The sequence below is a fragment of the Sabethes cyaneus genome, chromosome 3 (assembly GCF_943734655.1).
Source record: "Sabethes cyaneus chromosome 3, idSabCyanKW18_F2, whole genome shotgun sequence".
Lineage (NCBI taxonomy): Eukaryota > Metazoa > Arthropoda > Insecta > Diptera > Culicidae > Sabethes > Sabethes cyaneus.
The window spans coordinates 160,475,634-160,490,760 of record NC_071355.1 but is presented as its reverse complement, the minus strand read 5'-3'; the positions used below and the strand labels follow the sequence as shown (position 1 = coordinate 160,490,760).

The window sequence follows — 15,127 nt, the reverse complement described above, 5'->3', positions numbered from 1 at the left end:
ATAGGGAACTCATTAACTGTACTACAGTGGAATTGCAGAAGTATCATCCCCAAGTCTGACCTTTTTAAGCAATTAATTAACATATCTAATTGTGACGCGTTTGCGCTCTGTGAAACATTTCTTACTCCAGATAACGAGCTTTATTTTCGCGATTTTAATATAATTCGTCGGGATCGAGGATCACATGGCGGAGGAGTACTTCTAGGAATCAAAAAGTGCTATTCCTTCTTTCGAATCGACCTCCCCTCTTTCCCAAATATAGAAGTTGTCGCCATTCAAGCTACCGTAAATGGTAAAAACATTTCTATAGTATCGACTTATATTCCTCCGGCAGTACGGTTTGAACAGAGGCAACTTTATGATATAGCAGAGTTGCTCCCAGCACCATTTCTGATTTTAGATTTTAATTCTCACTGCACACAATGGGGGTCGCTATACGACGACAACCGCTCCTCTTTAATTTGTAGTCTGATTGACGAATTTGATATGACAGTTTTAAATACCGGGGAAGCGACACGAATACCTAATCCCCCAGCCCGTGAAAGCGTGCTCGATTTGTCCCTCTGCTCGACGTCACTAGCGTTAGATTGCCAGTGGAAGGTAATTAACGATCCCCACGGTAGTGATCACTTGCCAATCGTTATTTCAATTGCTAATGGTTCAACCTCCTCGAATCCAATCAATGTTGCATATGACATCACGCGAAATATTGATTGGAAGAGTTACGCATCTACAATATCCGAGGCTGTTGAGTCTTATGAAGTACTTCCTCCGGAGGAAGAATATACGTTTATTACTAGCTTGATCCTCGACGCCGCGACTCAAGCACAGACGAAACCGATACCGGGTGCAAGAATTAACCGGCGGCCTCCCACTACCTGGTGGGACAAAGAGTGCTCCGACCTGTACGCGAAAAAGTCTACGGCGTATAAGGACTTTCGAAAACGTGGCTCGATAGAACTGCTTAGGAAGTACGAAATACTTGAGAGGCAGATGAAAAGCTTGATGAAAGCAAAAAAACGCGGTTTTTGGCGCCGGTTCGTGAACGGATTATCTAGAGAAACAGCGATGAGTACTCTTTGGCAAACTGCTAGACGCATGCGGAATCGTAACGTTACAAACGAAAGCGCGGAATATTCGAATAGATGGATCCTTGATTTTGCCAAGAAAGTCTGTCCAGACTCTGTACCGGCACAGAGATCTTTTCGCGACGCGTCGATTACAAACGAACCGCCGTTTTCCATGTCAGAATTTTCAATTGCTCTCCTTTCGTGCAACAATAATGCTCCAGGGTTAGACAGAATTAAATTCAAATTGTTGAAAAATCTACCTAACCCTGCCAAAAGGCGTCTATTGAACCTGTTCAATAGGTTTCTTGAGCTAAATATTGTTCCGCATGACTGGAGACAAGTGAAAGTTATTGCCATTCGGAAACCAGGAAAACCAGCCTCCGACCACAACTCGTACAGGCCGATTGCAATGCTCTCCTGTATCCGGAAATTGATGGAGAAAATGATCTTATTTCGTTTAGACAAATGGGTTGAAACGAACGGCTTGCTTTCAAATACTCAATTTGGCTTTCGCAAAGGTAAAGGAACGAACGATTGCTTAGCGTTGCTTTCTACAGAAATACAACTCGCTTTTGCTCGTAAAGAGGAAATGGCATCCGTATTCTTGGATATCAAAGGAGCTTTTGATTCAGTTTCCGTGGAAGTCTTAACCGAGAAGCTTCATACACGAGGACTTTCACCGAACTTGAATAATTTTCTGCTCAATTTGTTGTCAGAAAAACGCATGCTTTTTAAACATGACGATCTGACAACCTCACGAATCAGCTACATGGGCCTCCCCCAGGGCTCTTGTTTAAGTCCTCTGTTGTATAATTTCTACGTTAACGACATTGACGAATGTCTTGCCAACCCATGCACGCTAAAACAACTTGCTGACGATAGCGTTGTTTCCGTTACGGGAAACAAAATCGATGATCTGCAAGGTCCTTCGCAAGATACTTTGGATAACTTGTCCAGCTGGGCTCTTAAGCTTGGTATCGATTTCTCCCCGGAGAAAACTGAGCTGGTCGTTTTCTCACGGAAGCACGATCCAGTACAACTGCAGCTTCTACTAACGGGCAGAACGATCTCGCAGGTTTTAGTCACAAAATATCTCGGGGTCTGGTTCGATGCTAAATGCACTTGGGCATGCCATATTAGGTATCTGAAACAAAAATGCCAACAGAGGATCAATTTTCTCCGTACAATAACCGGGACCTGGTGGGGCGCCCACCCAGGAGATCTTATAAGATTGTACCAAACAACGATACTGTCGGTTCTCGAATACGGTTGTTTCTGCTTCCGCTCCGCCGCAAACACGCACATTATTAAACTAGAGAGAATACAGTATTGCTGTTTGCGTATTGCCTTAGGATGTATGCAATCGACACATACGATGAGTCTCGAAGTTCTGGCTGGTGTTCTTCCCTTGAAATACCGCTTTTGGGAACTGTCCTACCGTCTGCTCATTCGATGTGAGGTTATGAACCCATTAGTGATTTGTAATTTCGAAAGGCTTGTCGAACTTCAATTTCAAAGTAGATTCATGACTTTATATTTCGATTACATGACTCAAGATATCAGCCCTTCTTCATACACTTCCTTTTGTGTCGCGTCGCAAGATACTTCTGATTCTGCTATATTCTTCGATATCACCATGAAAGAAGACATAATTGGTATCCCGGATCAAATTCGTGCACTTGAGATCCCTAAGATTTTCTTCAATAAATTCGTAAACGTTAGTTCCGATAAAATGTTTTTTACTGATGGATCTAAGCATAATGAGTCCACTGGCTTCGGTGTCTTCCATGAAAATGTTACTGCTTCATACAAACTCGATGCTCCTGCGTCTGTGTACGTGGCAGAATTGGCCGCAATTCACCACGCTCTAGGGATTATCGAAATCATGCCCATAGACCACTATTTTATCTTTACAGATAGTCTCAGTGCTATTGAGGCCCTTCGTTCAATGAAGCCTGCAAAGCACTCTCCGTATTTCTTGGGGAAAATACGAGAGCTTTCAAAAACGTTGTCAGGGAAAAAATACCAGGTTACCTTAGCGTGGGTCCCCTCTCACTGTTCCATTCCGGGCAATGAAAGGGCTGACTCATTAGCCAAGGTGGGCGCAACCGAGGGCGAAATTTGTTGTAGACCAATTGTCTATAATGAATTTTTTAGCATTTTGCGCCAGAGAGCGCTCGTCAGCTGGCAATCCTCATGGAATAAAGGAGAACTGGGACGGTGGCTACATTCCATTACTCCTAAGGTATCGACGAAAGCGTGGTTCAAGGGGTTGGATATGGGTCGAGACTTCATTCGTTTGATATCCAGGCTCATGTCCAATCACTATACGTTAAACTCGCATCTCTACCGAATAGGACTTGCAGAAAGCAACCACTGCGTTTGTGGCGATGGCTATCACGACATCGAGCATATTATATGGTCGTGTTCCGAATTTTGTGATGTCAGGTCCCAGCTAACAGATTCCCTTCGGGCCCGAGGAAGACAACCAAACGTGCCGGTGCGAGACATTCTGGCGAGCAGGGATCTTCAATACATGACTCTGGTTTATAACTTTCTAAAGAAAACTGATTTAAGAATTTAATACGCTTTTGTGTAATTCGCAGACCAACCGTCCCAACGATTCCCTCGTACCAATGCCACCCCGATGAAGACACATTAACTGTGGCCCATACCCACGAAGTACGCTACACAGCACCCTATCTATTGGACCCTGCCCATCGCAAATAAAAGAAAACAATAATAAGCTTCGAACCCTTGAACCTATCCCTCCTCGTCCTCCCAGCTTTGGAAGCAATTAAACCATACTAACCCCAGTAAATCGGGTGTAACGATCGTACCCTCTAACATAGTACATAAGCAGTGTTGATCATGTATAAAAATTAGACATTAAAAAAAAAAGTTGGCTCCTTAAAGCTACCGCATACGAGCCTGAACAAATAAATGACATGATAAAAAAAAAAAAAAAATGGATGAAATTAAAAAAGTAGAAATTTGATGGACGTCATATTTACATCGTCCCAAAACCTGGTTACGGTTTGTAAGTAAATTTATTTAAGCGTGTTCCTGATGGAAAATTTTTCTTCGTTTCACTGAATATTTAGCAACACTGGTTGCAGTTGCATCAAGTGCAGCTTTTGATGTTTTGCTTTTCGTTTCAGTGTGAATCATTTTCATACAAGTGCTGGAAGCGTCTGGAAGTGGTCTTGTTGTGCAAATTCAGAACTCAGGTAGTTTGGTTGAAAGTTTCAAATTGTGCTTGATCATTCACCAAGCAGTGAGATTTTTCAGTAAAAGTTGTGAAATTCGTTTATATATAAGCCAGTATATGTACTGATCAAGCTCATATATTGGAACGAAACAGTTTAGGGAAGACGTTTTGAGAAACTTAGGAAAGTTGTTTTTATTTTGAAGGACATCCTGTGGTTAGAACCGTGATTTACAATCTTTTTTGCTAAAATTTTCAATATTGATTGACGTAACGACTTAGATAAAGTGATCGAAGCGCTAGTTGTTGCTGCTAAAAGTTGGAGACAATCCAAAGTGAGAAAAACAAAATGGTGTTCCCTGATGTTTTGAAGGTGACGGTTCTGCGGGAGTCCGTGGAACAGGAAAATTTTGTTTTGTCCGTCGTTCGTCATCGAGACATTTGTCACTGTTTTGAGACCTTGAAAAACGAAATTGTAGCTCGCTGTCCGGGTTTACTGCAGTCCGACGAAATGAAGTTTTTCTGGATTGGTAAGTATGTCTTGTTTAGAATAGTCAAATAATATGTTTTCCTTTGTAACTGCGCATTTTCTGTTTTCCATACTTTTCAATGTATTTACCGTTGCATGCATATGAATCATATGGTAGTACAGCGTTGCCAAAATTCACTGAGAATTTTATGATTTAATTAATGTAAATAAATAATCTGGTTCATTATACACCTTATAAAACTATAGCGTTGTAAGTGCTGGTCTACTCATCACATTATGATTAAAAAGCTTTGGACCAAGCTTAAAACGACTAAATTTCATCATATTAGGAAACTTCCATAGATGACGAAGCGGGTTTTTTAATTTTTCGTAATATTTCGTTACAATTTGATGTAATATCCTCAATAATGACGTGATTCTTAACAACTTTGATTCAACGGTCTAGTCAATCATTAGAACGATATGTGTTTTTGTAACAGTTCTCTATTTTAAACAGTGGCCTTGATTCAAGCCCTGATTTGATTTTTAGTTAGTGTCGGACGGCCCTTTAGCACGGTCAAATCCTTTTGGGGTCATTACAACCAGCGCTCCGTTGCTTACTTTTTGCATTTTAGATAGTGCAAAAGAACTATTGGAGGCCAAATTGTTCTATAGCCACTGGGTTTTTCGAAGGTGATACGTGAAGTGCATGAATCATTTGTACATGTACAAACCTGCAACACATAAAATATTCCTTCGATGTTTTTCATGATTTTTTTTAAATTTCTTTTTACAATTATAAAACAATGTGTTTTGACTTGAATCTCTACACCCTGATCGCACGTCACCACCAAATCCCAACTCCCAATAATTATTAGGGTACTGACAGCAAACAAAGATGGTACTAAAATCTTTGTTACAACCGTTACAACTGAACAAACTGCAAAAATGTACAAGTAATTGTTATAGGCTTGTCCCAAGCCCTTAATGTTTAAAATGTTGCGTTGTTTATCGATCCTACAGGATGTTGAAAACCTGGAAGAGTAATGAAAGCATCGTCTGTTAATTTAAGAACATCATTGATTTTTATAAAAAAAAATATTTGTTACAGCTTTAGAAAAGGTGCGCTATATTTCAATATTGCCATTGACATACTGCTCATCACAAGTTGCTGTAGTCGGGTACTCTTTTGGTTAGTAACGTGTTCAGTGTCCTACTGGATTAAGAATTGTGTTATCGCCTACTTTTGCAATCACTCCTCGATTTTATCGTATCCACATGAGTTAATTACTAGGTTTAAGGAAAATGAAAAAATGGCAGGCATTGTTGTTATTTGGACTAAGAACGAGAAACAGATTTAGTTTGAATAATAGACATTCATGTCATTTTATCGAAAGCAAATAACATTTAGTATAACGAGTTAATCCAGGCTAGCTACATATCGGTAATGTTATCTTACAGTCTGTTCATGATTACTGTTGGTATTGTTTATATATTATATGCCAAATGTAAAGAAGATATTAAACATATTTAATTTTTTCTCCTTCAACACCTAATTTCAAAATAATTTCCAAAATCTAATCTGACATTCGAGCGGTATGGGATGAATTACAATTTTTCTTTATATTGCAGACGATGAGGGCGATGAGATCACCATTCAAAACCATGCAGATTACTTCGATTATATGGACTCATGTAGTACTACCGGACAGAAGCGCCGAATCTACGCCAAAGGCATAACTCGACCGTCCAAGCAGACGGCTTCGGTTGCTTTCGAAGAGATGCCGATGGAAGATGGTTCCGAACCAAGAGTAGAAATATCCAGTTCGGAATCACTTCCGGATGACCAGCCGGTTCATTCCAATATAGTTTGCGATGTGTGCGACAGCATAATCAAAGGCCATCGGTATAAATGCTTGCAGTGTTTTAACTATGATTTGTGTATGCGCTGTGAGGGCCGCTATCGGCACAAGGACCATCTAATGGTGCGCATTCCGACGCCGGATGTTGGCCGTCGACAACCTTTCCGGCTGTTCGATAAGCTGCGTTGCTATGTTGCTGACGCTGGGGTTCAGTCTGCACCAGCAACAGCATCACATGTACGCGACGACGAAGCTGAAAATTGCAAACGCTCCAAACGACATCATCGTAGAAGCAGGTAAGCTAATTCGGTTAAATTTTTTACTGACAGCTATCTTGTTTTGGTGGGTGATGAGTAGCGAAACGAGTAATTACTGTATGAGTCATAAGTGGTTCACCTGGTTGAATATTTTTCGTTCGTTTCGTTCGTTTTTTTTTTGATAAGCCGTTAGGATTAGTCAGCAGCAAAGCGTGATAGGCATTTTTAAAACTAGTGTTACTAAATGCCAATAAAAAGTAATTGAAAAAACTTTACAAAAGGGGCAGCGATAGCAGTAAACTTCTACGTCAAGTTTTAATATGCTTTTGAAGGCCATATAAACTTAGGGATCCAAATTCTGTTCTATCCGCAGCAAAGATCGTGAGGAGTCTCGAGAGCGTCGCGAGGAAAAGGAACGTAAGGAGCGCAAGCATCGTCGCGAACGTTCCGCAAAGTCTGCTGAGGAACGTCGCAGTAGTCGTCACGGACGAGGACATCATTTCAATTTTTCTCATCTGATCAATCAGGTTATCGATCCGGCAAACATTTCTGCATTTTTATCGGCTGATGCTGCAGCTGCAGCCGCCGCCGCCGCTGCCGAATCAGCTCAAGAAGCTGCTCGTGCTACTATGGCAAATTGTCCATTGTTTGCCGCGGCATCAACATCAACCGAAAATGCTGGCACGACTTTCACCGCTTCAGCATCGGCATCGACGTCCAGCTCTGCACAGACATCAACGAACGTGGGCGCTGAAAAGCCTGAAAAAGCTTCTGCTCCCTCACCTACATGCGAGGAACCTCAAGTTAAAAAAACGGCCACAACTTCGGCATCACTGGATCCAGAAACACGTCAGCCAAAAGACTTTGATCTTTCCTGGTTGGCCCCAACACCGGAAAGCATTCAAAAAATAAACCAGACCTTCTCAAAAATTTTGGACCCGTTAGGAATGAATATTGAAATTCGTAGTAACGGGGCTGTTGCTAAACCCGCTCAGACTCAGACACCTACCGAAGAAAAACAAGATAAAACTACAGAAACAGCCAACACGCCAACGACAAGCACCCCGAGTCAGACTTTACCGGTTGCTCCAGTAGTAGCTATTAATAAGCAAACTGAAATCGACGCGGTTGCTGAATTAGAAAAGAAGTTACAGGCTACTTTCTTAGCAAAAACCTTGGGACAAACAATTGAATCAGCTGAGGCAAATCTAATGCACAGTGATGAAGACGATTGTTCGTCGGTAAGCAGTGTATCTTTACTCAGTGACAATGATGTTGTTGCAGAGCACGGAGAAACATCAGAAAAGAAATGGACACTGGTGGATCTACCCCATGACGAAGAAGTATCCGTCAAGCAATCGGACACCGTTATTAACCCTTTGGGTAATCCGTCGCAAGAAACTTCAACACTTGCGACACCGCCATCTGTTCCGGAGGCAACTTCGGCATCATCAGCCAGTCATTCGACAAAGCCCATCGATTACGAACAACTCGGCAAAGCTTTGAAGGAGCATTTGGAAGCAGAAAAGAAAGCAGCTACAGCATCCTCATCCGCTTCTTCAAAGGAAACGACTCCGTCACCGATGGCAGCTTCGGTCGCTCCGGTACCATTACCAACCCGCACAGCCATCCCACTGCCCCCTCCCCAGACAGCCGCTTCACAACCGGTCCGCACCGTGACTCCGGCTTCGACAGCCAACCCAACTCCCTCGGTCAACATAACCTACAGTAATCGTGAGTTCAAAGCTTGATTTTTAAAAATTTCTTGTAAATTTAATATGTTTTCCATTTTTTTATAGGTCCCCATGTAAACCATGCCGTACATGCCATGATGGCAATGGGCTTTAGCAACGAGGGAGGCTGGCTAGCCCAACTGTTAGAGTCCGTTAATGGCGACATTCCTCGCGCACTGGATTTGTTGCAGCCACACAAAATCAATTCTTAAATTTCTGCAGAATGAGCCGCATCTTTTATAATATGATTATATGCATACAGATATGGTAGCATTCTCGTTAGTGTGCAGTAACGATAGCAATATGAAGACCACACTTCTATATAACCTATATATATAACACGCATAATTTTTAAACACAGATAACGGTGATAGTTGTTAGTTTGTAGAATTATAGTTTTAGTTTTTTACATGACTAAAAACAAGCAAAATAATTTGCAGGCCTACAGGCGAAGAGAAGCAGATTTTCGGTCTGATATAATATGTTTTTGGAAGCGCCTGCAGAATATCGAATACGCTACTGACTAACAAATTTTCAACGATCACCAACTGCGGATCGCCGGCCCGATTACAAATTGAAGCAACTGATTTTTTTTAGTGATTAAATGTGATTTTGCGTTTTGGTATATGTTTGCCAATTAATATAAATATTCTCTAAATATTATAATTCATATTCAGAAATATGTATTGTTAAATACCATCGTATGATAGACTGTAGATGTAGTTTTTACCTGGCCGTAAGAAATATCACGTGAACCTACTCGTTTCTGTTTTTACAGTGGTAATATTTGAGAGCTAGGCGCCGTTTATTCGAACAATTTTCTTGTTCTGTATTCCGACTGCTCAAAATCAAATGGACAAAATAAGTCGAATGAAATTTTCGGAATACAGAATCAGTGTATTTCCTTTGCGTGCACTGGATTATTGGGAAATTGTGCTATATATTTTCTTGAAAAATATCTTCATGTCAGCGAATAAAATGTTCCTGGTATTGGAACTAGGCCTTTTTCTAGTTGAGTTCGATAGCTCTAATCAGGGCCTCCAGCCCAACATCGATAGGAATGGCTTTTCAGAAACTAAAGTGGGGTTGGAACCAGAATGATCAAATTTAGCTATTCTAATTACTATAAAAGCAGAGAATGGCATGCAAATAACAAGATCCGGTTATAAGCAAATTGCCTTGGGAGGTCGCATAAAGCCAGCCGAAATCTTTCCGATAAGTAAAAATGCACTTTTACTTGTCGCCAGGACGGGTTCTCGTCTACAGCTCGGATGTCGTTGGCTAAGCTGCGTCGCCATAAGCTTCTGGGTCTGTCTCTTCTATGCTGTCCTTGTGGATTCCTATCGAATGCTTCTTTGCAGATCTCGTTCGCTCCTTTCTTCAAGGTGTGTCCGATCCACTTCCACCTAAAGGGTGTCCACGGTAAAATTGCAACACACTCAAATTGCTCTAACTTTTGAACCGTTGGGTAAAATTAATTGAAACTTTGCATGGAAAAAATTCAAAGTTCAAAGTTCGTACTGTGTGAGTCTTCAGGTGCGCAAAGATCCAAAAATGGCATCGAAAGAACGTCGCGAAAAAAATCTGCACAAGTACATTGAAAATAAGAACCTATCACCTCGTTCCATCGGTTAAAACCTGATTTAATGCACCTAGTGGTGAAAGGAACCTTCGTTATACGGTCATACTTGCTATTTGAGATAGAAACCGACACGTCTTCGGAACATAATTCATCTATTGGTTAACGTTGCGTAGTGCGTTGTTGGTTTACATAAAATTTTTGGAAATTAAATAAGTTTGCAAAATTTGAAGAAAATAAGAGCATTTATAAATTTTGATAGATACTTTTTTCATGATTGTTGAGCAAGTATAAGTAAGTTGTTACTCACTTGAGTAAGTGCAAGTAAAAGTAAGTTGTAAGAGGAAATATTATTCTTTAACATATACAATACAATGCGTAGTAAAGGTCTAGGTTATAGGTTTTTGAACTATGCATAAATTCCTGTATTGTCATTCTATTTGATTCACATCAATAAAGTTTTCTGGAATAAATTTCGTCAATTTATATTAACCTTCGGTTACTCACGCTGTTGTATTTTGTATAACACGTGTAGATTTTTGAATACCATATTGTTATAAAGTTACAAATCGTTGTTTAACTAACGTATATTCTTCAATAAACTTGTTATAAACAAAATGTCATAATTATACAATGCATTAATACATAAAATTGTTGGGAAAATAGATCAGCATAAACCGATATCATAGAAGCGAAGCAATCGGCATGTGAGGTGTGCCGCAATTCGCCCTAACTGGAATTTTCTCTCGTTTCTTCATATGGAAAAATGGTGTCTATGCAGCAAAGCTAACAGCAAATGAAAAATATTTAAAATGTATCCGTCTGATGGTAGTCGAGTAATCCGGGGTCAAAATTAGGGTATTTTTTATGATCAGGCCAAAACAGCGAGGGTACATCATGGATGTGTAGGAACGGTAACTATCGTTTCTGCAGCCATTCTTCACGGTATATTTCCTTGTTAACCGTTCCCGTAGTGATGCAACTTTTGCTTGCTCGACCACAGCTGCATATGGCCTGCCATCACGGGAATGACACTTCCTATACCAACCTGTACAAAAAAAAACGTAGCCAACATAGAGCGGGCCCAAGCTGACAGCTTCATAGATGGGCCCAAGCTGACAACTGGGTCGGATGTAAAAATTGTTAAATTTTGTTAGTTTTAGTTTGATTTTAGCCAAGGTTTTAGCATCACATAGCCAATGCCAGGCAGGCAATTGATGCTAAATATATGAAACTGTGAAAATGGTTAGTTAAATTCGTTTTGTGAAATTGTTTGCGTTTGCCGCCTTTTTCATGTGAGCAACGAAAATATGACGTCATGTTAGCCCCCTGCCTGCCATACTAAATATTTTTCGGGGAACTTGGTTCTCTTCTTTGTCCTAAAATGCTCTGCTACGCCATTCCGTTTCATGGCAGTGTAAAAAGACATACCAGGAAGCTGTTTAAAGAAAACAGTTGACAGAAAATAATGAGTTTGAAAAAAGGAAAATATCAGTTCATTATATTCCCTGTATTGTAACACCGACATCAAATCATAGCACTTGGAGATATTTGATACCTACATATCCAAAGGTTGATTTTGAAATTGCGCGCGTTTTACTTTTCCTACGCAGTCTAGTGAGCTACTTTCAGTTATCAAAAAAATCAGCATTCAACAAATGAAATGATTTTTTCAGTAACGCCTCTAGACACACAGGCAGTTAACATACATTGCGCCTATGTCCGCAAGAATTTAGTTTTAAGATTTTTTACTTAACACTTTAATTCTAATCACAATAATTGTACAACTAAACAAAAAATCTTGCTGCATATACCTAAAAAAATGAAATTCTAATAGCGTCTGAACTAACCATTCATGATTGAACACACAATGTAAATTATGTTATAAGCACTTTTATGAACACTCTTGATACGCATAGCCGCTCCCGGAAAAAATCATTTAGTTGAAATGAAAATGATTTTCTTTAAAGTTCAGACTCAGTGATATCATGTGTGAGTTGACTGCCACAATCGCTAAAGGAAAAACAAAGTTCACATACTGGACGGCGGCGTTCACGATAGCGCCCTTAATTCATTTATCAGGTAGCACGAATCATAGGTTGCTGATTTCGTAACTAACTCATTTTGGCGCATTTTAACTGTATGATTTTGAATTTTTGCAGCTCTGCTTCTAGGACATACGTTTCATCGTCCATTATAACGCATGGAAACATTGTTAAATATTCGCGATAAAGCTTACGAGCGCGTGTTTTGGCCGTCATATTTTGCTTATCATTACGGTTTGGCACAGTCCTCACCTTGAAAGACTTCATGCCTTGTCGTTGCTTAGAAGCGTGCAAGAACGTTAGCGACATGTTTAATTTACGAGCAATGGTACGTACAGAAAGATCTGGTCTCCTCCGTAATATTTGTTTTACCTTCGCATCCTTGTGGTGGTTCCTCAGCTCCGTTTTTGTTCTACTTCCTTTCTTCCTAGCTGTTGTCAAGCGAGTATCGAACGATTTTAAAACACTGTGAACAGTGCTTGGAGGAATTCCAAGCTTTTTGGCAAGTTTTATTAAAGAGAGATCCGGATTTTCATTGCGACCGCACACAATTCCCTTTCTCACCTGCTTTTCTTTCGACGCCATTTTATGCTGAGCGCTTGTAATATAAACAAGTGTTATATTTTCAGAAAGAACAGACATATGTCTACCACTCTGCAAAATATTTCATTCATTATTAATGTATTTCCGAAGCTGTGTGTGGTTAGGGCTGTCCAAATTTTGTCGCGAATAAGCCTTAACTGTGTTACAAAAGTAAGTGCAAGTGTTCGAGGGTTAATATCTTTTGACCGGCAAAACCCATTCTTCTGTAATTTTGCAGATATATTTGCAGTATTAAAACCTCTAATTTGATGCCAAAATAATTGAAACTAAATAAGGTACACCGGGGCAAGTGGGACCTAAAAAAATGCATAGTTTGGGCTTATTCCACTGTGTTTTCTATACCTATGATTATTTCAAAATTCTTTTAGCACAGAAACTCTTCAGTGGTATCACTTCGAAGGATTAATTACGAAAAAGGCCTATCAATTTACATGAAATGAATCTGGAGGAGAATTTTCAAAATTGTGGCGATATATCGATTTACCGGGGCAAGTGGGACCTATATTCAAATTTGATTAAAAAGCATAAAATAATAGTAAATTATGTAAGTTAATATACAGCAATGTTAAAGCATTGCAAGAAGCAATCAAAAACAATATTTGTAGGAAGGGTTAATTCAAAAATAGCGTAACAAAATCAGATCACAGCGGGCGACTTTATAATTTATATAAAACACAGATCGTGAGCAATTACGCTGTAAAGCATTATTGTAATGAAATGTAGTTGAATATGTTGTTGTGTCCAATTCTTGCGAGACGTAATTCAGGATTAATCATTGTTTAATACTTCGAAAATACGATTATGATCTGCTTGTTCTACCATGCCCAATTCGGTAGAGCTACTTATAAGGGATAGTTACGTTTTAATAACCACAACACTTTATTGTTTCAATTCCAGTTGCAGATTTGCTTAATTATATCAAATTTGACTTTCCAAATTCAATTAACATCGTTTAGGTGTAACCAAAATGTGACCAAATTGTTTGTTCCCTCACAAGCTGTGCATGTGGGCTTGTTTTTTGGGGTCCTTGGTTTAGTCTTTTTCGGTTTTATTTTAAAGCTTTACTGGTATAAATATTAAGTAATTGAACTGAAAATGTTCGATAGTTCATCTAAAAAATGTATTAATACAGGAAGTTTTGTGCTGAAACACTTTATTTTTAATAGGTCCCACTTGCCCCGGGTGCTTTGAAGTGCCGCCCTTATTTCGACCAATTTTTTTAATGCCGTTTGTCAAATTAAACAACTAGTTTTAGGGTGTAATTTGTTAATACACTCATTATGTTTACCTACTGTCAGAAAAACATGTACTTTTACGTAAAGCCTGTGGCCAAAATACCATTTATAAAAAGGTTCGTCAAACTTACAACGCAAATTGAAAATAACGCTCAAATTGAAAGTCCAATTTTGATGTTTGGAATGCCTGTTATAAATAATCTATAATTTTAATACATGCGTTTGAGTTGTATCTTTCATTTCTAGAAAGGTTCGGTTGGAGAAAATGAGGTTGAGGAGAGTTATGAGCTCCGTTCCCACTTACCCCGTATTCCCACTTGCCCCGGGGTACCTTAAATTATCTTAGATGAAATCGTAATAAATTATTGTAAATTTTAATGTTTTGTATTTGATTGCTCATAACTTAACAAATTAAACGTCCAATCATAAAACAAATCAATAGTGATCTAGTAGGCTATATTACCTTTCAAATGAGACTGCTATTATTAATAGGTTGGGCCATCTCTGAGAAACAGGCGCGGGACTTCAACCCAGATTCCGGGGAACCAGTATTTCACTATCCAGGATAAATTTAATGTTCCAAAGAACCTCCAAAACCAGAAGATGTCAAAGTTAGCCAAGAAATTCTTTATTTGACAAGCAATATGTTCATGCGAAAAGCGGAGTACACCTTTCGTGACCACAGATATCACGAATAGACAAGTGTGCAGGCTTGGCATACACTTTTCGCCTCGATTTTGCTCTTTTGTTTACTGCATCTTGTAGTGAATAGCATTAGCGTGGTAGAATGTAATCAAATTAGCAGTTCATATATGCTATGAGTGCTAATTTGATTACATTCTACCACGCTAATGCTATTCACTACACATCTCAGTCAAGCAAAATTTGAGAAAGTGATATATGGGGCATTTGTAGAATTTGTTATTATCTTCAATATTGCTGAAGTAAGCATTACTGTGCAGTTTGTATTTATGGCGCTATAAGGCTGCTACCCTCTTGGTAGCAAAAAGAGCGCTCTTTTTGGTACCAACGGCATTGCTGCCTTACAGCGCCGTAAATAATAAAG

At 39.4% G+C, this 15,127-nt stretch overlaps 1 protein-coding gene across 1 annotated transcript; it reads left to right on the top strand.

The window, feature by feature from the left end:
* The first annotated feature begins 4,257 nt into the window (after positions 1-4,257).
* Positions 4,258-10,126, top strand: LOC128741219 (protein ref(2)P). The gene is made up of 4 exons (XM_053836862.1): positions 4,258-4,808; positions 6,380-6,905; positions 7,240-8,600; positions 8,666-10,126. Exons 1-4 carry the CDS (start codon positions 4,628-4,630, stop codon positions 8,809-8,811), a joined length of 2,214 nt encoding a protein of 737 aa, XP_053692837.1. The 5' UTR covers positions 4,258-4,627; the 3' UTR covers positions 8,812-10,126.
* The last annotated feature ends 5,001 nt before the right edge of the window (positions 10,127-15,127 follow it).

Coding starts and splice junctions, on each gene's coding strand:
- LOC128741219 (XM_053836862.1), top strand. CDS start 4,628: ATGGTGTTCCCTGATGTTTTGAAGGTGACGGTTCTGCGGGAGTCCGTG. Junction 6,906..7,239: donor CGACATCATCGTAGAAGCAG/GTAAGCTAATTC, acceptor TTCTATCCGCAG/CAAAGATCGTGAGGAGTCTC. Junction 8,601..8,665: donor CAACATAACCTACAGTAATC/GTGAGTTCAAAG, acceptor ATTTTTTTATAG/GTCCCCATGTAAACCATGCC.